Source organism: Cannabis sativa, chromosome 4 (assembly GCF_029168945.1).
Source record: "Cannabis sativa cultivar Pink pepper isolate KNU-18-1 chromosome 4, ASM2916894v1, whole genome shotgun sequence".
Lineage (NCBI taxonomy): Eukaryota > Viridiplantae > Streptophyta > Magnoliopsida > Rosales > Cannabaceae > Cannabis > Cannabis sativa.
In genome coordinates, this window is record NC_083604.1 from 82246579 (window position 1) to 82266892 (window position 20314).

General features: G+C 31.8%; 4 protein-coding genes across 9 annotated transcripts; 2 read left to right on the forward strand and 2 right to left on the reverse strand.

Annotated features, from left to right (window-relative positions):
- Positions 1-1407: 1407 nt before the first annotated feature.
- LOC115714061 (chromatin modification-related protein EAF7) lies at positions 1408-5075 on the reverse strand. Of its 6 annotated transcripts, none has more exons than XM_030642592.2 (7): positions 4891-5075; positions 4667-4716; positions 3380-3608; positions 3166-3263; positions 2679-2990; positions 2048-2165; positions 1408-1929 (listed from the first exon to the last, which is right to left on the reverse strand). In XM_030642592.2, the coding sequence occupies exons 3-7, from the start codon at positions 3595-3597 to the stop codon at positions 1851-1853; spliced, it is 825 nt and encodes a 274-aa protein (XP_030498452.2). In that variant the 5' UTR covers positions 3598-3608; positions 4667-4716; positions 4891-5075; the 3' UTR covers positions 1408-1850. The 6 variants fall into 6 exon arrangements, with proteins under 6 accessions (XP_030498452.2, XP_030498454.2, XP_060970730.1 ...); XM_030642594.2 differs by having other exon boundaries at positions 2048-2156; positions 3380-3605; positions 4891-5048; XM_061114747.1 differs by having other exon boundaries at positions 2048-2156; positions 4891-5048.
- Positions 5076-6610: 1535 nt separating this feature from the next.
- Positions 6611-8366, forward strand: LOC115714553 (RING-H2 finger protein ATL1). Its single transcript, XM_030643287.2, has one exon. The coding sequence runs from the start codon at positions 7117-7119 to the stop codon at positions 8227-8229; it is 1113 nt and encodes a 370-aa protein (XP_030499147.2). The 5' UTR covers positions 6611-7116; the 3' UTR covers positions 8230-8366.
- A 985-nt stretch (positions 8367-9351) lies between these two features.
- LOC115713024 (autophagy-related protein 9) lies at positions 9352-15064 on the reverse strand. Its single transcript, XM_030641496.2, has 10 exons — positions 14524-15064; positions 12905-13559; positions 12499-12819; positions 11781-12003; positions 11475-11654; positions 11189-11395; positions 10946-11023; positions 10795-10865; positions 10572-10682; positions 9352-10494 (listed from the first exon to the last, which is right to left on the reverse strand). Exons 2-10 carry the CDS (start codon positions 13486-13488, stop codon positions 9657-9659), a joined length of 2613 nt encoding a protein of 870 aa, XP_030497356.2. The 5' UTR covers positions 13489-13559; positions 14524-15064; the 3' UTR covers positions 9352-9656.
- Positions 15065-18030: 2966 nt separating this feature from the next.
- Positions 18031-19362, forward strand: LOC115713021 (sufE-like protein 1, chloroplastic/mitochondrial). The gene has a single exon (XM_030641491.2). It carries the CDS (start codon positions 18088-18090, stop codon positions 19189-19191), a length of 1104 nt encoding a protein of 367 aa, XP_030497351.2. The 5' UTR covers positions 18031-18087; the 3' UTR covers positions 19192-19362.
- Positions 19363-20314: the final 952 nt, after the last annotated feature.

The window sequence follows — 20314 nt, forward strand, 5'->3', positions numbered from 1 at the left end:
TAAAGCATGTTTATTTACTTAATTCAAAATACATTATTTACCTAGTAAAACGTATCATTTACTTTAGGGTAAATACCATTTTGGACCATGTGTTTTGCAAAAGTTACAGATTGGACCTTGTGTTTTGTTAAATGACAAAATGGACCCTGTATTTTCTAAAATAGTAAAAATAGGACCCTGAGCTTAATTTTTGACAACTTTTTTTTTTTTAATACAACAACTTGAAGACAAGCCTTAATACGAACAGATACAAAAAATGTAAACAGTTTTGTCATAGCACTTTTAGATCGGATTATAATTAAACTTTATTTTGACAAAAAATCAATTGAGGGTCCTATTTGTACTATTTTAGAAAATACATGGTCCATTTTATCATTTAACAAAACACAGGGTCCAATTGGTAACTTTTGTAAAACAGAGGATCCAAAATGGTACTTTATTATATAATAGCAGTTTTATTTATTTTTTTCAAAGTATAAAATTTATATTTACTTAATTTAAAGCACCGTGTTTACTTATATGGTCATCCAAATAATCAAATTACAAGCTACACCTAAAACTGCAAATAATCATGGCAATCTTTGTATTAAAAATTGAAAAAAGGAAAAAAAAAATGGCCATACCACTCTATAATTAAACTTTTTAATTTGTAAACCAATAATAGAGTTACGTGTACAATTTTTTTTTTTCTGTGTCTAATAATATAAACATGTACAAAATTGTAAGCCCTAACATTCTCTTTCAAATTATTTTTGTTTATAAATACAAAGGGAAATTTGATTTTTTATGCTTACATTTGGTTAAAAAAAAATTTCTAAACAAATAATAACTAATATTTGTAAGATATGACAACTTTTATGATATCCCTAAAATACACCCATTTACATCACCCTATTTACACCATCGAACCACCCATCAGACCACCCATCGAGCCACCATCGGACCACCCATCGGGCCACCCATCGGACCAAATTTGCTACCAATTTTTTTTTATGTTTTTGTACATACAAAAGTAGCATCAGATGACCATCGGACCACCATCGGACTACTAATTTTTATTTTTATTTTTAATATTTTTGCACTAAAGAAAAGTAAGGAAAATTTGAGAGGGGTATTTTTGGATTTTAGATAAAAGTGGTCATATATTTTCAATGGTGATATGTATTAGTTTAGAATTAAAATATTAAGTAGATGTAAGTATAGAAAATCAAATTTCCCATTTGTAATCCATTATATATGTGTAGCTCCAACCCTTAAAAGAAGGCACCTAGTAGCCGAGGCTCCAAAGCCTGGTCTTAGGCACCACGACCCCAAGACCAAGCGAAAAAAAAAAAAAAGACTCGCGAAGCTCTCCAAGAGCCAAAGAATCAACACAACCATGATACGATACGACGCGACACAAATGCAAACACAGAAAAAAGAAAATAGATTGAAAGCCTCAAAATACTACGACAACAAATAATACAATCACGATCCCAATCTCACCCAGTGGCCATTTTTCTTCTCATGCATTCGACATTGTTTTGGCTAATACGGAAATAAGAGTCTCTCATAATCAATAATTCAACAGATTTGTTGAGGTAAATGCTGCAATACATTTCATCCAAATTAAATAAGTTTGTCAAATTCTCTTGATGAAATTTGTGGTGTGTGATTTAATTTTCATTGTAGCCAACTCCCATCTAGTCTCTTTTGAATCGCGGTACCTGGTGCTTCGTCATTTCTTTGTTATACACTTGCTAATTTGTTCGAGTTAGTCTTCTAGATTTGTCAGTCACTGTTACGAGTCGCATTTGAAAAGTAATTTTAAACCAGAAATTAAATAATTAAAGCTAAGAAAATACAGCATATCAACACTCAGTGTTCTTAATTTTCTTCTTTTTTGAGGCAAAGTTGCTTGGTCCAATTTCTATGGACATTCTTTTGGTTCTGCAGAACATAAAAATAAGTAAATAGAATGACCAAAAGAGTTCTTTATATCAACTTAAACTGCAATAGAAAATCAATACTGAAGGTATAAAACAACACAGTTTATGAAGCAGCATACCTTGTCAAAAGTTCTTCCGACTCTTTATTATCATCGTCTTCATCTTCAACTACATTTCCCGTAGAAAGTTCTTCTAACTCCTTACAATTATCATCATCGTCGTCGTCAACTGCATCAGCTGGAAAAGGAAGTTACAATCAGAAGGAAAATCCATTATCAGGATAAAGGACACAAACTTTATACTTGATAATAATATTGAAACCAGTCTTCTCAAAAGCCTGACAACAAAATCGAAATAAAAACACCTCCAAAATCATGCAAATCAAACTCCCGATAATGCAAGTTTGGTTGGGTCATTCTCTATTGAATTCTCCTGAAATCCTTACTGGACAATTGGACATCAGATGTATGCAGTGAAGAAAAACTAAAACAAAGAATGGACTTTGGCCCCAAAAACCATGTGATTTAAAGGTTCTTTATCTTCAAATAAAAGATGCATTCAAGACATGGAGAAACAGGAAAAACACAAGGTGTTCAACGATATTTGAAAATCTCAACTAAATGGATTTATATCATATCACACCCAGAATATAACATAGATTTTGGAAGTTGATCAATATTTTCAAGTAGGGAACAAAACAATGCATACAAATTTTTCAAACCCTCAATCTTAAATGAATGTGAATCTTACCATTCTCATCAACTACATCACTTTCATGCTCAGACTCTGAATCTGAACCCCACCTGTCTCCGCCATCATCAAAGTCCCAACGTTCTCCCAAAGGAGGCATCCAAAATTCAGCCTCTTCTAAATCACTTTCTACATCAGAAGGCTCTCTAATTGCAGATATAATCTCCTCAACAGGCTTGTCCTTCCTCTTTTTCTTCTTCTTCTTCTTCTTCTTGTTCTTTTTTTTCTCAACATTTTTGGCATGATTAGATCCTTCTGGTGAAACTTCCTCAACCATGCCATTGGGATTTAGCTTTTGTGTTTCCATTTCCTCTGTTGATACAAAATTCATAGCAAATATCTTAGCTATAGACATTTTGGGCACCATAAAAATAGGAATTTATACACAATTCACACACAAATATCAAAAGGGCATCAATAAAAATTCTCCAAAACTCTGAATTTCAAGAATATTGCAATAAATACAAACAAAAGGATAATCACAAACCTAGTTTATTCAGGAAACGTTTCCCATTTATATGTTTCCAGATATGTTCCTCGGACTTATTAACTGTATCTCCAGTTATATTGCATACCAGCTTCGAACTAAGAAAGTTCCAAACAAAATAAAGTGAAATAGCTTCATGGTTTCTCAAATAAATTAAAAAAAGAAAAGAAAAAGAAAGTGAACTTTATGAATTGGGCAAAGAAGAATCAAATACCGTGAAAGAGGGTCTTGCTTGAAAACGTTAAGAGGAGGCTTCTTGTGGGAGACAGCATAGTCGATGAGCCCTAAACGACACCGTTTGCTGTTGGAGTAGGAGTCCTTGTCTTTGTCCAAAACTTCATGACCTGTCTCAACACACTTGAAGCGGCCATTATCGAGAACTTTGAAAGTTGGAGAACCCAGTAGGTTGGTTCCTTCTTTCTCTTCAGCCATGTCTATTTCTACTTGAATTGGCAAAAGGAGCAGATGGGTTAGGGCCTCGAATAGAAGGCTAAGTTGACAACTACCCGTTTTAAAGTATAGTCTTATATTGTTCAAAAAAAAAGTAGTCTTATAATTACCTCTTTATATTATTCTCAATTTTTATAAACTCAGAAAAGGAGAGTTAAGTATACGGTTAGTAATTAAGCTAAATTTTCTGCTAAAATAAATACAATGAGATAAAATGCACACAGATATTAATTGGATCATGCTAATGAAATCCCTCTCAATTGTACAAAAAATGAACAAGGTAAATGATTACCACTAAATGATGAACTCCAACTACTGTGCTAACAGCTGCAAAAGCTAAAGGAGAAAAAGCTTCTACGAAAAAACAGGTTGTGAAAAAACAAAAGAAGCCATTCCAGGATCAGCCAAGAGGCTAAAGGTCAGGGAAAAGGTTGTGCTTAATGATGTGATATCTAAATATACACAAATTTTCCATTGATTCTAAGGAAGAGAGCTAACTTAGTGGAATGTGATTGTGAAAGATTTTAGCTAAGAGTTTTGTTTTGTCACCTACATTTTTGTATGTCTAATCTCGGATTAGACTTAGGTAATAGGTAAATTTGTATGTTTATTAATAATGAAAATGATCCTTAATATTTTTTATATATATTTATATAAATATAATTATTATGGTACTTAATTTGACACTATTTTGGTACATTACTAGCTAAGTTTTGAAGTGTAAGCTCTTTACTGTAAAGGAAGCTAATTACAATAATCCAATAGTGCTTCTATTTCTTCTTCAAAGTCTAGAGTCTAGATATTCAAATATGTTGAAGATGACCAGTTCATTAATTAGTTCTATGAATAAAACTCTTAAAAAATCATGAAACATATCAATTTATTAATATCTTTTATAAGATATGATTAGTTAGTCATTTTATGAATTAGTTTGATATTGTAACACTCTTTTAATGTCATGTATGAACTAGAACTCTAAATATCAAAGACTAATAATCTTGAATACAAGTAAAAACTAGGGAAAATTAATCTGAAAATCAAAATTAAATACCTGTTGAAGCTTGGAGAAGCAAATACCAAATACTTGCTAATGATCCATTCCTGCTTAAAATTAATTCAGTCCCAACTCTTAAAAATTCAAACTCATATATATTTGCAGCAATAAACAGAAAATTAAACAAAATTAGTTGAAAGAAGTTATCAATACTAAAAGTTTAGAACTAAAAAAGGCATAAAAGTCTTAACCTAAGTGACTGAGATTATTAATAAAAGTACCTGGTGGAGCCAAGTGCCGACTGACTGCGGAGAGCAACGAAGAATCAGAGAAGAGAGAAATTTAGGGGAGAAGGTGCCTGTGAGTGTGAGATTGAGATTTGAGAAGAGAGTGACGGCCAAACAGTTTAGCAGCTTTTATAAAAGGGTTTCTTTCATTTTATATAAAACATATTTAGCCAACAATAATATCACATTTTTAACTAAATCTCACTCATTAATATTATTTATTAATGAAAAATAATTTTATATTTATAACACATTAAAATAATAAAAATGAAATGTATTGTTTTGTATATTTTCAATATTAGTACTAACTTTTATAACTAATTTACGTCTTGTGTATTCGATCACAAATATAAAAATTGAGTCAAATATAATTATATAGTATATTTTGAGTTAAATTTAACTTAAAATATACACCATCCATTAGAGATAATCTTACATGATGATATATCACTCAAAGAACATAATCGACAAATGTCATTTACAAAAATAAGAATGAAGACTCTAATAGCAACTTTAATTAGAATACCAATAAGCCACCAACGTTAAAGCAGCAAAGAAGCACGAAGAATGTTAAATCTCTAATCTAAATGAATATGTGATAAATCACATCTACTAATAACTATCAACCAAAGATATACAAATTGGGTAATAACAACCCTATTATTCGATCTAAAATAAAAGGAAATATTCAAACGACCAACCATATAACAATAACAATCGTAATAGATAATCGTACCATAAACTATGTGACTAATAAAAATATGAGAATCTCTCATATATGGACAAAAATAATCATGCTACTAACACAAACATGTTTTGAGCCAATTGAAATTTCCTCAATCTTTGAAAAAGAAATAAGGCAAAACCCCCTTCCATGAATGAATAAACCTCTATATCACTTAAAAATATATTATATTATTTTATTTTATTTCTTTTTCACATTATTTTTGGTACTTTTTGTTTTAAAATATTTTAATAAAATTATATTTTTAAAATTTTCGTAAGTACTTAATCGTTAAATGTCAAGTCAATGGTCATGTGGCAGTCCCTGATTGGTCTACATCATTAAAATTTTATTTTTTATTTAAAAATTAATTTAAATATACCAATAAAAAAAATGACAATTGAATAATAACTTGACACTTAACAGTTATGTGTATCTATAGAAATTTTAAAAATATAACTTAAGTATTATTACCGTAAAAAATTAAACTTAAGTATTTATTTACCATTAAAAGTTAAATTTTAATATTTACGCCGTAAATTACTCGTTATCTTTAATCCATATATAAAGATGCATTGCATAAAGTTTCTTTTTTCAATAAAATTTTATAAAGGTGGTATGATGATATGGTTCTCAGGAGGCATTATGATCACTTACATGCTTCTCCACTTCTCCAAAAAGCTCAAAATGGTCACCACAAAACCATTACAAATATCCAGTGCAATAATGAACCAAAATCCAAACCAAAACAAAACCAAAAAAAAAAAATCCAAACCAAAACAAATTAAATGTTATTATAATATAACTCTAGATATCTCTCTCTTTCATATATATAAATCAAAAAGTGATGTACTTTGCTTCTTTTTACAGATCTTTGTTGCTTAAAATATTGTTATTGGATGTTAATGGTGTTTAATATCTTTTAGAGGTATCACTTTATGATTGGTTAGCGATATTCCTTAAAGATTATTATATTAAATTATATAAAATTCTATATTTAATTGCGTCAATAACAATACGACAACTAGAAGAGTTCTAGTGTGTCTTTCAACATTTTTCATGTTACCTATTATATTAAATAAAAAGAAAATAATGCTACTTTTCCCCTTAAAGCCAAAACTTTCTTCACCTTATATCACAAATGTGGTTCTTAACAATAGTAAAGCTTTACTAATTTACACCTTAATTTGACTCTATAGACTAAAATTCTCACCCTTTGTTCTATTTTATTTTATCACACTTGATATATATACATATATATATTGCTCTTTAAAGTCTCTCTCTCCTCTCCCTCTCTCTCTTATTTTTTTCCTACCAAAATTTTTTGTTGTGATCTTAAGCTCATTTACTCAAATGGGATTCTTAAATTTCACTATATTACACCTTTGACTAAAAAATTCTCAACCCTTTGCTCTATTCCCACTTACAACATTGCTCTTTAAAACTCTCTCTCTCTCTCAAAAAGAAAAATAAAAATTGTGTTGTGTTGAGTTGTTATGGCATCAAACGTTAAGTATTTTCAAAGCCTTGGCATAATCCAAACAAGTTCAGCTCATCAACAAGAGCTTTCTTCTTCTTCTTCTTCTTCAGGCTCAGCTTTTCCCATACTAGTTGTAGCACTACTCAGCATTATGGGCACCACTTTGTTGTTAGCAAGTTACTACATTTTTGTTGTGAAATGTTGCTCAAATTGGCACATTTTCAATCCCTTGAGAAGATTTACAATGTTAGCAACAACAACAGCATCAACAACAGCAGCAGGGTCAAGGCAAGACGACGAGTCCTTCATCGCCTTTTCACCAACAACAACAACTAATTCAATGTGGAACAACAGCAACAACAACAACAACAACACCAATAATCGCGGCCTAGATGAGTCTATCATTCGCGAAATCCCAACTTTTCAATTCCAACAAAACGCAACAATAACAACAAGTAATTCTGTTTTCGGTTGTGTGGTTTGTCTAAACCAATTTCAAGTACATGACACTTTAAAATCTCTTCCTAATTGTAACCATGCTTTTCATTTGGATTGTATAGACATTTGGCTTCAAAAAAATTCCAATTGCCCACTTTGTAGAACATACATTAATACTAATAACTTTGTTTCTTGTGCTCCAAGTAATCAAATCATTATAGCTCCAAGCTCTTCTCCTAGAGATTTTCAGCTCTATTCTTCTGATAATAGTCTTATGGGAAGTGATGAAGATTTTGTGGTGATCGAGTTGGGTGGTGAAGAACAAGAACAAGAACGAGAACAAGAACAAGAACGAGAACAAGTAACTAATAATAGAGTTACTAGTTACCTTTCTCCAAGAAAGTTGAAGAAGTGTCACCATGTTTCTATTATGGGAGATGAATGTATTGATTTGAGAATAAACAGAGAACATAATAAGGATTATTATGATAATGAAGAAGAGTTCTCTGTTCAACCATTAAGGAGATCATTTTCATGGGATTCAGCTACTGATCATAGACAACTTCATTCAACTGTTGAAGAAATCATTAGTAATAATAATAAGAAGAAGAATTATACAAGAACATCTTTCTTTCCATTTCTACATGGTAGAGTTTCTTCTTGGAATTCTATTGTCCCATTTGAGTTGTGAATAGTAAGTTATCTTAGAATTCATAAGAAATCTTGACTTGGGTTTTGTTTTGAGTTGTAAGTTTTGTGGTAAAATTGCAAAAAAAAAAGTGTAGTTTTCTCTTGAGTTGATATTGAAAGATAAGGTTTTTGTTTGAGAATTCATGAGTTGATATCTTCATTGTGTTTTTCCTTCTTCATGAATGAGTATTATAATAGTTTTACTTTAATTATTATTACTCTTTTTTCTTTTTTTCCTTTTTTTACCTTTTGATGCTTTGAAGCTGTATGTAATCTATATTATAACATTTTTTTGGGAAATTTTGATTTTATGGGTTTTAAGGTATAAGTTTATAAAAATATGATTTTTTTAAATAATTATTTTATAGGAAAATTTTTTTTAAAAAAAAAGTTGATAAAATATATATATATAAAAAAAAAACAGTAAATCTAATTACCCTCATAATTACTTTGAGTACCTAGTTATCCTTACTTAATTTTTTAATTTTTTTTTAATTTTTTCTTCAATTTAAAATAAAAAATCATATTTTTACACAAAAATTATAAAAATTTATTAAATTTGTAATTTTTTATGTAGGGTTTTGTGTGTTATCAAAACTCAAAAGTGGTCAAATATATTTTTATTTGATATGAATAAGAAAGAAAAAGAGAATAGAAACCAAGCATTGCTTAAAATGTAAGGGAGAGAGTGAAATAATTAAAAGGTGAAATGGATGAGTAGAGCCAAACATCATAATTAGAAAATGTCATTTCAATTCAATGTGAGCATAGCATCATCATAAAATGTTGGAAGTGGATATTAAGTCTTAATTATTATTTTTCCCAAACAGAATTTCCCCACATGTGTCACTTTGTCAGATTCAATTTTGAAATACCAAGTCAAAATATGAAGTGGGTACTTACCAAATTGATAGTAGTAGTGACTAGTGAACATGTAAATTAATTATATCTAAACAATTAAAAAAAAGGAAAGAAAAAAAAAATCCTCTCTGTAAAAATTGCAACTTTAGCACTTATTTAGCCAAACAAGACCTAATATAATGATGTCATCCCCACCAAAAAGGAATAAAAATTAAAAACCCAAATGGAAAACAAGATCCTAAGGCAGAAATATATACAAAAGTAGAATGAGAATTCAACTTGATTGATTACTAACTTGAAATTTGTTTGTACACTTTTAGGGGTGAGATTCCCAAATCCAAGATGAACTCTATGCCAAATACTATAATAGCCAAGAACCATGAATTTATATACAGAAAAGAATTACCACAGAGTTAGTTCCCCTAATCAATAAATTTTTCTTTTTTAACACAATTATCCACTAAAAAACAACCATGAATATTTCCACATTACCTAAAAGCAACAACCTCTTCAAAAAAACTAGAGGTATGCAAATTATATTTTCATATTTTAGGCCATTCAAAGCTTTTAGGCTTCTGGATCTATTCTCGGGGTTTCGGGAGGTCTGCTAAAAATATCATCGAAATGAAGACTAATGCCATCTGTATCTAAATCATCCATGTATGTAGTTCGAGATAGCTTTCGGGAATTCCTCCAGTCCACCAAGTGTTGTTGTTGGTCTTGTTCTTCGGTTGTGCTTCTATCTGATGAGTTATCGTAGAGATTAACCGAATCACGACGGTTAAAATCAGGAGGCTCGAGAAAACTCGCTTGTGGTTGTTGTAGACCTTGTGCATCTCTATCCCACCACTTAGTCCTATTTGGAAGTGTCAAATTCCCGAGTTCCTGATTCTCGATGTCACTCTCCCTGAAGAACGAGGCCGATGTTGATGCCCCGAGATTAGAGCCATATTGTTGCACAAAGTAATCACCCCTTGTAGTGTTATGTTGTGTTTGGTGATCCAAGTTTATGTTAACTTCATATCTAGCATTATCTTGTCTCAAGTTGGGTGGAGACCAATAATCACCAAATTGTTGCTCGGTGGCTTCAATTGCTTCCTCGATATCTCTCGAGGAATTAGTTCGATGGTGGTGAGGATGTGAAGTGTAATACCAATCGAGAAGATAAGGGTGAGACTTTTGATCAGCGTCGATGAGCCAGAGCGACCCCATATGATAGCCCGTTCCTTGACTATATTGTGGCGTATCTCTAAATGTTGGATTCCCTTGCCACATTCTCGCGGGAGAGTATGGAAGTCGGTTTCCATGTCCCTGCCTCATCTGTCGCTCTCTGAAAGTTCTAAGGTTCGAAAGGAATTGCTTCCCTTCAGCATTTGGTTCCCATGAAGGATAGCTACTCTGAAAGCTGCAACCGAAATTATGGTCTACAAGAATGAATTTCGAGGAAATCATACTTGATTTGATACAGAAATTATGGCCTACCTCAAGAATGACTTCTCCATTTTCCCCTGAGAACTCCTCTGGGAGTGACTTGCATTGTGTGGCGATCCATAGTTACTATTGCCATGTTTTTGAAAATCAAAGGCGCTGAAGCTGTAGATCATAAAGACCGAGAAAAGAAAAGTCATCGTTATTGTCAAAGCCAAAAACTGATAAAAGCTCACTGAAGAATCATGAAGATGTTGAAACAATAGAGAATACTCACCTGCAAACATCACCGACGCCATCCACATGCTCGGTGAAATCTGCAATAAACTCTAATATGTCGTCCACTCGCTAGACAGCAAAACATAGATCATATTACGACCAAAACATATTACGGGTTAATATAATTTTCGATGATCAAGAATAAATACCTGTGGGACAACAAAAAGAAGTAAATATGGAGTGAGGAAAATCGAGGCCATCTCCTCAAGTAACATCATTCCAGTGTACTGCAAAATACATAGAAGAAAAAGAAAAATCATTAATAAACTGTTCTAACATTGAAAGTTGAGATCTTTATGAGATAAAATCATAATTTTTACTAAATCGAAAAATATTTGGCTACTTGCAAGAATTTGTGAAGCATAAGAACCGAAAATCCAATATAACAATACCTGAAACAGAGTTTCAAACTCCATGCGGACCATCTCAGTATTTTCTTTGCCTCGCCATCTCTTCGGCATATAATGTGTATGCTGGACCACCACAGACATGGCACCTTCTGGGTCAAGGACAAGAAGTTCATCGGTAACAGCAGCCCTGCTAATAGCGGTTATAGTTCCAAAAACAGCAGCGTACCAAAGCAAGTTGCGACCAAATATCTGCAAAATATTTCAGTTAAAAAACAGAAGAAAGATTAACGATTCATTGTATTATGTCAAGCAACCACGAGCATATTACATGGCCCTCGAGTAGAGACTCCTCCAGAAACGCAATGATGATCAGTATAGCAGCAAAGCCCCCGGAAACAAAAGATATGAACTTTGCAATAATAGAGATGATTGGAGATGGAAATTGCTTCAAATAGTCCGATGCAAGTATCACACTGCTATTGGTTCGGTGCTTGAACAAGTGGTCCACCTAAGAGATAGAGAGAAATTCATTATCACCATATACGGATCTCTAATCTAATTCACTGAAAGTGAAAGCTCGGGCTAATTTATGCCAGGGAAAACGCTGCGTGTAGATAGAGGAAATTACTGCTACCTCGTTGAATTCCCTAAAGATCCACTTTGACAAATTAGACCATCTACGAGATGATGCTGTGCTTGGATGATTATAGAATTGTTCAGCATGCCTCAAGAAGAGATAAACTAGCATGAAAATTACTATAAATGGCGAAAGAAGAAGCATTGCAACGCCTACTACCATCAACCTTTTCTTCAAGGTACTAGGATTTGATATAAAATCCCGTCGTACACAGAAGTTTCTGTAAAATCAAATAAACAAAAGAAGAAAATAAGAAATGAAATGTACACATACAACTACAAGTTTTCAGCAAACTAAGTCCTCTTCTATGTTTACAATCTGGGATTTACAACTCAGATCCCGATTTTCCATTTCAAGCAATGTAGCATAATGTATAAATCTTCTGAAAACAGTAAATTCAAATTAAAGATGTTCAAGAGGGTCTGGCAAATTTCTTATGTTGATAATATCAAGAGAACTAAGATTTTCGGTACAATATCCTATGGCGAGGATACTATGTGAGTATCCAATGAGAGAAACAACTCGAGTTTTTTTCACAAAATTCTATGGCTTTAGAAGAAAATAATCTAGCTTCTCTAATAAAACTAAAGCACTTCTAACTCTACACGAAAATAATATGATAAACATTCTTGTGCACATAAGTTGAATTTCCAAATCTCAACACGAATATAAAGATGTGAAATGCAACAAGTTCTTTGTTCAATGTTCAACATACCGATCAAACATGCTCTGCAAGATGCACCAATTTAAAGTCCATTCAAGGGTCTTTGTCAGTATGAGACGGTGTCGCTTTCCATTCAAACCGAATTTGACAGTTGGACCAACACCTGGCACCCATTTTGAGATAGGAAATGCAAGCACACCCTTGTTAAGCATACCAATCAAGTAATTTTCTTTGCGCATCAGCCGCATCACCACATCATGAGCAGAGAGATCCTTAACCACACAAAGCCGCTCTGAACTTTGTAATTGCACAACCTTTTCGAGAATTGTTGCCCATGGCATGGTTTGAATTTCATTGTCAGTAACACGAAGGCTGCAGCAATATTGTGTTAATCGGTTTCTTTTAAGTACGAAAGAGTCAGTACATAAAAAAGGTTGTAAATCACAAATAAACGCACCTGTTGTAATAGAAGTGACGGATGTCAAGGGTTTCTCTTAACTGAGCGAAAAACCTCAAGAAACAAAAGATCCAATAAATGGAAAATATTCCCAAATAACCGACAATAACAGCTTTAGAAAGCGTTAGAGGGGTTAACGGGTGTGCATGAAGAGCTTCCTTAGCAAGATCACATGGCTTTATTCCAGATTCTATTGCATCCATTCCACATTTTGCATTACGAAGACCATTCCAATCAACGAATAACAAGAAAAACCCAGAGAAACAAATGGTGAAACCCAAGCTCAGAAGCTCAACCACCCATTTTATGATTATACACCAAAGTCCTTTCTCACAATAGTAACTATAAAGCTTTTCAAAGAACAGGTCGAGATCAGCAATAGGTTCCACATTCAGACTCTCACCATTAAGTAGCCCCGAAGGACTCTCACTACCAGGACTCGGTATCCTTCCATAAGCAGATAATTCAATCTCGGGAGGCACATCGTGAAGTAACCCTGCTGTCAAAGAAGACTGACCTTGATCTCGCCACTTCCACTTGAATACACCGTTAGAATTGGCACTCCTTGACCCACTGAACATCATTCACAAAGACTGACTGTGGTCAAATACAGCCAGTCCATTCCCCAAACAACCTTAACAGTCAATGCAAAGTTCTGAAAACATAGAAAATCTAATAAGTTCTTTCTGTTAACACCTCCCAAAAAAACCATCTCTTGACAACAAACTCAGGCAACTTTATGAAGCCGAATTGATCTAAATCAATATTATGACTAATATAAATCTTCAAGCAATCAAATGAAAAGCTTCCATAGATATAGTTTCACCTATCTAAAATGATTATGCCACAAACAAATCTACTTCTCAAATAAGAAAAAATTCAAATGCAAAGTTCTGAAAGACAGAAAAATTGAATAAGTTCTTTCTGTTAAAACCCGAAAAAAACCGTCTCATACTAATCAGGAAACTAAAGAAAAAAAATGGTTCAAGTAAAAGAAGCATCCAAGCTTATGACAACAAATTCATGCAACTTTATAAAGCCAAATTATTCTAAAACGATATTATTACTAATATAAATGTTCAACCAATCAAATGATAAACTTCCATAGATATAGTTTCACCTATTTAAAATGATTATGCCACTAAATATATTTCAACAAAAAGGACCAGTTATTATAACTCCTAGATTTCTTCTACATTAATCATCCACAAACAAATCTTCTTCTGAAATAAGAAAAGGGCAATCTAAAATTAATTCAACTAGACTTAAAATGGGAGCAAAAAAGAAACACTACATTCAAACATACAATGCAAAAGTTCACTTTTTAGAACCAATTATCTTATAAAGAGAAAGGTTACAACTTCCTTACCATAGATGATTACTGCCACAATACAATCATTCAGTTTACAATCTCAACTAGAATAAAACATAAGAGAAAACCCAAATAAAGGTGGAAGGAAAACCCCATAACCCTTTTACATAAAAGAAGAGAATATATATTTAGATAAGAGAAAATAAAATAACTTCTAAAAATGAATGGTTGAACAAAACCCACATGAGAAACAATTCAATTATCGATTATAAGTTGATAAAGAGCAAAAAGATAGAAACTTTTTTACCTCCAAACCCAGAAAACAATACAAAGCAGTTGGCCGACTTGGATGAATTTAGTGAAAATCAATGAATACCCAGAAACGAAATCAGCTCCGAAATCAACAAAAAGGTGAATTGGGATAATGGGATTGTTCTTGTTTTTTTGATTGAGGCGAAGGAAAATCCTAAGAGGTTGGGACAAAAAGGAGTAGAGGAGGAGGAGGTGGGGTTTGGTTGCGTGGAAGAAAGAGGAATTTTCTCAAATAAAAAATATATTTTTTTTATCTTGAAATTGTAATCAGACGAAAGAGAAACAATATATATATGTGTATGTATATGTGTATATGATTAGGCGGATTAGAAGAAGACGTGAAGTTGAGTAAATCCTCTTCGAACTCTCAATAAATTTTCTCACTTTCTTTGTAAAGCTTTAACCTTTTTTTTACAAAACAAAAAGAGAATAAATTTAAAGAAATTTCACAGAAGAAAACAGAGGAAGCAACAAGACGACGATTTTTTTATTTTCTACTATTAAATTTTGAATATAGTAAATAAATATCATCTAATTATTTAAAAAGTTATATATTCTTCGGGTAGTTTTAGTAGAACCCTTAAAATTTCTTTTAAGTTTAATTTTTTTTTTTTTTTTAATGGTGTTATAATTATTTAAGACTATTTATAAATTTTTAGATAATTTTAATTAGAAAATTTATACTATATTTCTCAATTTATTTCTTTTTTTTACTGTTACACGACAATTATTATATTTTTATTGTGTATATTATTTTTTTTTTAATTTTGTTCAAACCTATTTAGAGTGCATTTTGAAGTAACTTTATAATTACTAAATAGGGTAATTACTAGGGTGGTAATTATACTATATTTTAAAATGCAAGGTGTGTTTGGATATGAGGTGTTAATTACATATGAATTCTAATATTTTGTTTAGCAAAATAGTTAGTAATTACATATGAAACTAATATTTTTTAGTAGCTAATGTTTAATATGGAAAGTTTTTAGTAATTACACAGTGTAATTACATTCAATTCTCATATGGGGGCCATGAGAATTGGAGAGTGTAATTGGAACCCCTCAATTACTTCCAATTACACAGTTATAGTGTAATTACATGGTCAGACAAACATGTCAAATTGTGTAATTACTTCCAATTACACACAAATCCAATTACATTATGGCTTTCCAAACGCTACCCTTAATTTACTCATTAATGACTTTTATGTCACTTTCATGTCAAGTTTTTTATTTAATTTATTGATTTTTTTTTTTTACTTAAATTTAAATTTTAAGTCCAACATGTGGTCCCATTTTTAAAAATTTATATATGTGTTTAGCTGATTGATGGCTTATATCACTTTTTTGATAATTTTTTTTCACTTAAATTTGAAAAAGTGAAATACTCACCCACGTGATCTCCATTAAGTCTAAGGCTTTACATATCTTTTTTATTTTTCTCTCTATCTCTTTTTGTGGGTTGGAGGCTATTAAAAATTTCTTGAGATTAGTGTCTTAAATAAAGAAATTTTTTTGAGATTAGTGTCTAAAATGAAGACCATCAACCAAGGACTTTAGATAAAACCCTTCTCCCCACTCTTCACTATTTCAAAATTTTACAAAACTCACTCCTTTAATTCATTTTTTTACTTGAGTTTTGAGAGAGAAAATCAAGATATATATAGAGAGAAATAATGTTTTTGTGGGTGTGCTTCAGAGAGAGAGAGATAGAAAAAACTTAAAACGAGAGCAGACTGATGAAAGAGTCTGGAGGCTCTCCTCTTGGTGAAGAGAGTCCATCTCGTGAGAATATCTTCAAGAAGAACAATACAGAAGAAGAAGAAGAAGAAGAACAGCAGACAACTCAAACTTTCTAAGTAAAAAAATTCTCTTTTTTTCTTTATTTATTTTTTCTTTTTTGGGGTTGTAGTTTAGCTCTGGTTTCGTGAGTGGTGTTGTTGTATCGTTTGATGACTCTTATGACTTATTTTGTTATTGATTTATTATTGTTTTAATGTTGTTTTACTGTTGTTTCTTTCATTTTTTATTACAGTTTCTAAATATTATTGTACTGCTCTATTTTTAATAGTAATAGGGAATAATGAAATTTGTACGTAAGTTATTTTCTTCAATATTATATGCTCTAATATATGTTCAGTTTTCCACTATTGTTCTACTGTTGTTTTTTAGTTGTTTTGTTTCTTTTCATTTTTGTTGTCTTCTCCTGTATGCTCTCTTGTTGTACCCCAGCTCCCTACATTTGCTGCATTTGTTATGTTGTTTCTTTTCCCATCCAGCTTCAATCCTTTTTTTTTGTCTTCTAGATTTCACAACTTTAATAGAAGGTAAGACTATTACTGTCTATGATTCTTTCATTCTGGTTACCTCAAATAAATATTCTGTGTGATTAGTTTAACTTGTGTAATTTAAAACTAATATTTGTTAAACATACAAAATAATAGTGGAACAACCCAAAAACAACATTAAAAAACCATGACAACCCCAATATTAATGGTTTTAATGTTTCTGCTTCATCTAAATGAATTTAATGGTTGTTTTCTACTTGTTCTGGTGTTGTTGTAGTGGTTTTGTCTGCGGGTGTGGAAGATGGAGACCTCGTTTTTTTATTTTTGATGTTTACAGTATAAAAGAAAAAAAAAAGTCCCAAGGCAGTATAAAAGTTATTTTTGCCGTGTGACAGTATTTTTGTAAAGATTAAGTCAAAATTCAGTATTTTTGTAAGTTTTCCTTTTAATTTTTTATTATTGTTACATCCGAAACCCAAAACTTACCCGAAACCCAAAAAATTCAAAAAGATTGAATTGCAATTTTAGTAAACTGGGTTTGAATTACACCTAATTCATCACTGGCCAAGTTTGAGTTTCATTAATCTAAAATTCTAAAAAACTAAGAACCGCCCGAAGTTCAAATATATATAATTTTTTTTTATATACATTTTTTAAAAACATAAACTTAAAAAAAAAAAACTTAATTCTAAACAATGATTTGGTACATGTTAAAGTTCTGAAAGTAAAAATCTAAGGGAAATTTACAAAAATACTGAAATTTAGGTTAACTTTTACAAAATACTGTCACACAGAATTTTTTTCAAAAATACTGTGTTTTTATAAAACACCAGTAAAACACAAAGCAATATAACTCAAAACAACACTAGAACACTAGTAAAACACCAGTAGAACACCAGTGAAACTTAACACAGTATACTGCAGTATGAAACTTATAAAAAAAATACAGTAAAAAAAGTAAAATATACTGCCTAATAGTATTTTTATAAAAAAATGACAAAAATTAGTATACCATGTAAATTTCCCAAATCTAAATTAGCTTATAGTTATATCGGCTTGAAAATATAAGCCCAATTTTAAGGAACCATCTTTCATTTGGGCCCTATACAAAAACGACACCAATAACAAACGACAAAAAAAAAATAAAGAAATTCATAAACGACATGTCGTTCGTATACAAAACGACACCAATAACACAGTATAAAAAAGATTCCTTCTTTAACTTCAATTAATTCTCTACCAAAAACAGTATCGAAGTTCTGCAATTCAACCATGGCTTCTTCTTCTTCTTCTTCATCGATTTCATCGTCCTTCAAATTAGTCACAGCAAGAATCCCAACCTCTATATTCTACTCCACGAAAACACCATCATCACCAACAACTAGAAGAACTCTCTTAATTTCTCCAAAGCCTCTAAATTTCTCATTTTTCAGACCTATTTCATTCGAACGAATCCCATCACTATCTCCAGCTTCAGCTTCTTCAAGTTCTATGTCACTTCAACCCATTGAAGAACTCCCTCCAAAGCTTCAAGAAATCGTGAGACTTTTCCAGTCCGTACAGGAACCGAAGGCCAAGTACGAGCAATTGTTGTTTTACGGTAAAAACCTTAAACCCTTAGATACCCATTTCAAAACTAAGCAAAATAAGGTCGAGGGTTGTGTTTCCCAAGTTTGGGTTAGGGCTTATCTTGATTCTGATAAGAATGTGGTTTATGAGGCTGATTCTGATTCTGTACTTACTAAAGGACTCGCTGCTTTGCTTGTTAATGGTTTATCTGGTCGACCTGTTGATGAGGTTGTTAGGGTTTCTCCTGATTTTGTTGTGCTTCTTGGGCTTCAACAGAGTTTGACTCCTTCTAGGAATAATGGGTTTTTAAATATGTTGAAGTTGATGCAAAAGAAAGCGCTTGAGTTGTTTGTGGAAGCTGAAAAGGGGGTTGGGAGCTCGAATTCGGAATCGAAAATCGATGGCAATGGTGAAAGTTTGAGTCTTGGATTGAAATCTGAACTGGGTGTTGAAAATAAACAGGAGAAAGTTGTTGAATCAAAACCAGAACCAGCTTTGAGTGTGAGTGATTCGGATTCGAATTCGGGTACTTTAGGGAGCAGGGGAATGAGAATTAAGGAGAGATTGAAGAAAGAGCTTAGTCCTGTTGATTTGGAGGTTGAAGATGTGTCTTATCAGCATGCTGGGCATGCTGGTGTGAGAGGAAGTGATGGAGAGACTCATTTCAATGTGAGAATTGTTTCTAATGAGTTTGAGGGGAAGAGTATGGTTAAGAGACATAGACTCATTTACAATTTGTTGCAAGAAGAGTTGCAGAGTGGATTACATGCTTTGTCAATTGTAGCAAAGACACCATCTGAAGTTTAGTGGAGAATGAGCTCAGACAAAAGAGGTTCATTTTTTTAAAAAGGAAATATATATATATATTTCTTAATAGTTAAATAAAATTATTGAGTTTATTGCTTTGTACCACAATTAAATGTGTTGTATGCATAGTTTTTTAGATTATGAAAAGATTGTGTCTATGTTTGGGCATCATTGTTGTGAATTGCTTTGATTTTTATCCTAACATTCATGTAATGTGCGTCTTGGGATTTATGTTATGCAAGATTGAAAACAAGGAATCGGGGATCTTTTTGTAATTACAGAGAAACTAGAAAGAAATCAATTGTGTATTTTCATAAATCTGAAAGAATGAATCCAAAGCTTATATACAAGCTAAGCTCTTCATCAGCTGATTAACTAACAGAGTTAGTTACAAGAAGTGTAAAAACTAACTGAATTGGTTTGATTTGAGCTGATTATGACAGCTCAGCTAGATTAGTATCACTAAAACTTTTTACTTTGTTTATGAGTAAAGATGACCATTGTTGAAAACAAGAAAGAGGGTAATTTGTATCATTAGAAAATGGAGTTATGAACTTCTGAAACATTAATTTAGTAAGTAAAAATTGAAGCTTTAGTCTTGGTGTGGTAATTTCCTGTTTGAATTATCTAGCTTGTAGTGATAGGATTCTTTTGTGAGAATCTAATAATAAGTATTACAGATTATGTCATTGATTAGGATGACAACCATATGTTGATGTTTGTATAACAACTTCATTTTTTTGGGAATACTAATAATAATAAGAATAATGAGAAAAAAAAAAAGAAACTGAATTTCTTGTAACTGTTTAGAGCTTCTCATTTTCACAACTCCACAGTCCACTCCTCAAGGTAGCTAGGCTATAGTTCATAGCACCAGTTTTATGACTCATTAAGCCACAGTCAGTTTGATAATAAAGTGTTAGATTTCTATTACACTTTGGAGAAAGGACTACTTTTTTAGGAATATTTTGCTATATAACCAAAAAATTTGGGATCTTGGGCAGAATCTAAATTCATGCTGCAGCTGAAAATTCTCATTTGTTTTGTTTGTTTGGATGGAAGCTATTATTTGAGTGAATTATTTTGATGAAATTAAAGTCTTTTGTTTTTTTTTGTTATAGTG

Bases quoted from the DNA above. Each gene is read 5' to 3' on its own strand.
- LOC115714061 (XM_030642592.2), bottom strand. From the start codon at position 3,597: ATGGCTGAAGAGAAAGAAGGAACCAACCTACTGGGTTCTCCAACTTTC. The intron at 3,264-3,379 runs GTATTTGATTCT...GAACTTTCTTAG, and splicing joins AAGCAAGACCCTCTTTCACG to TTCGAAGCTGGTATGCAATA. The intron at 1,930-2,047 runs GTATGCTGCTTC...TATGTTCTGCAG, and splicing joins TCGGAAGAACTTTTGACAAG to AACCAAAAGAATGTCCATAG.
- LOC115714553 (XM_030643287.2), top strand. From the start codon at position 7,117: ATGGCATCAAACGTTAAGTATTTTCAAAGCCTTGGCATAATCCAAACA.
- LOC115713024 (XM_030641496.2), bottom strand. From the start codon at position 13,488: ATGATGTTCAGTGGGTCAAGGAGTGCCAATTCTAACGGTGTATTCAAG. The intron at 11,396-11,474 runs GTAATATGCTCG...AATATTTTGCAG, and splicing joins AGTCTCTACTCGAGGGCCAT to ATATTTGGTCGCAACTTGCT. The intron at 10,683-10,794 runs GTGAGTATTCTC...TATGATCTACAG, and splicing joins GGCGTCGGTGATGTTTGCAG to CTTCAGCGCCTTTGATTTTC.
- LOC115713021 (XM_030641491.2), top strand. From the start codon at position 18,088: ATGGCTTCTTCTTCTTCTTCTTCATCGATTTCATCGTCCTTCAAATTA.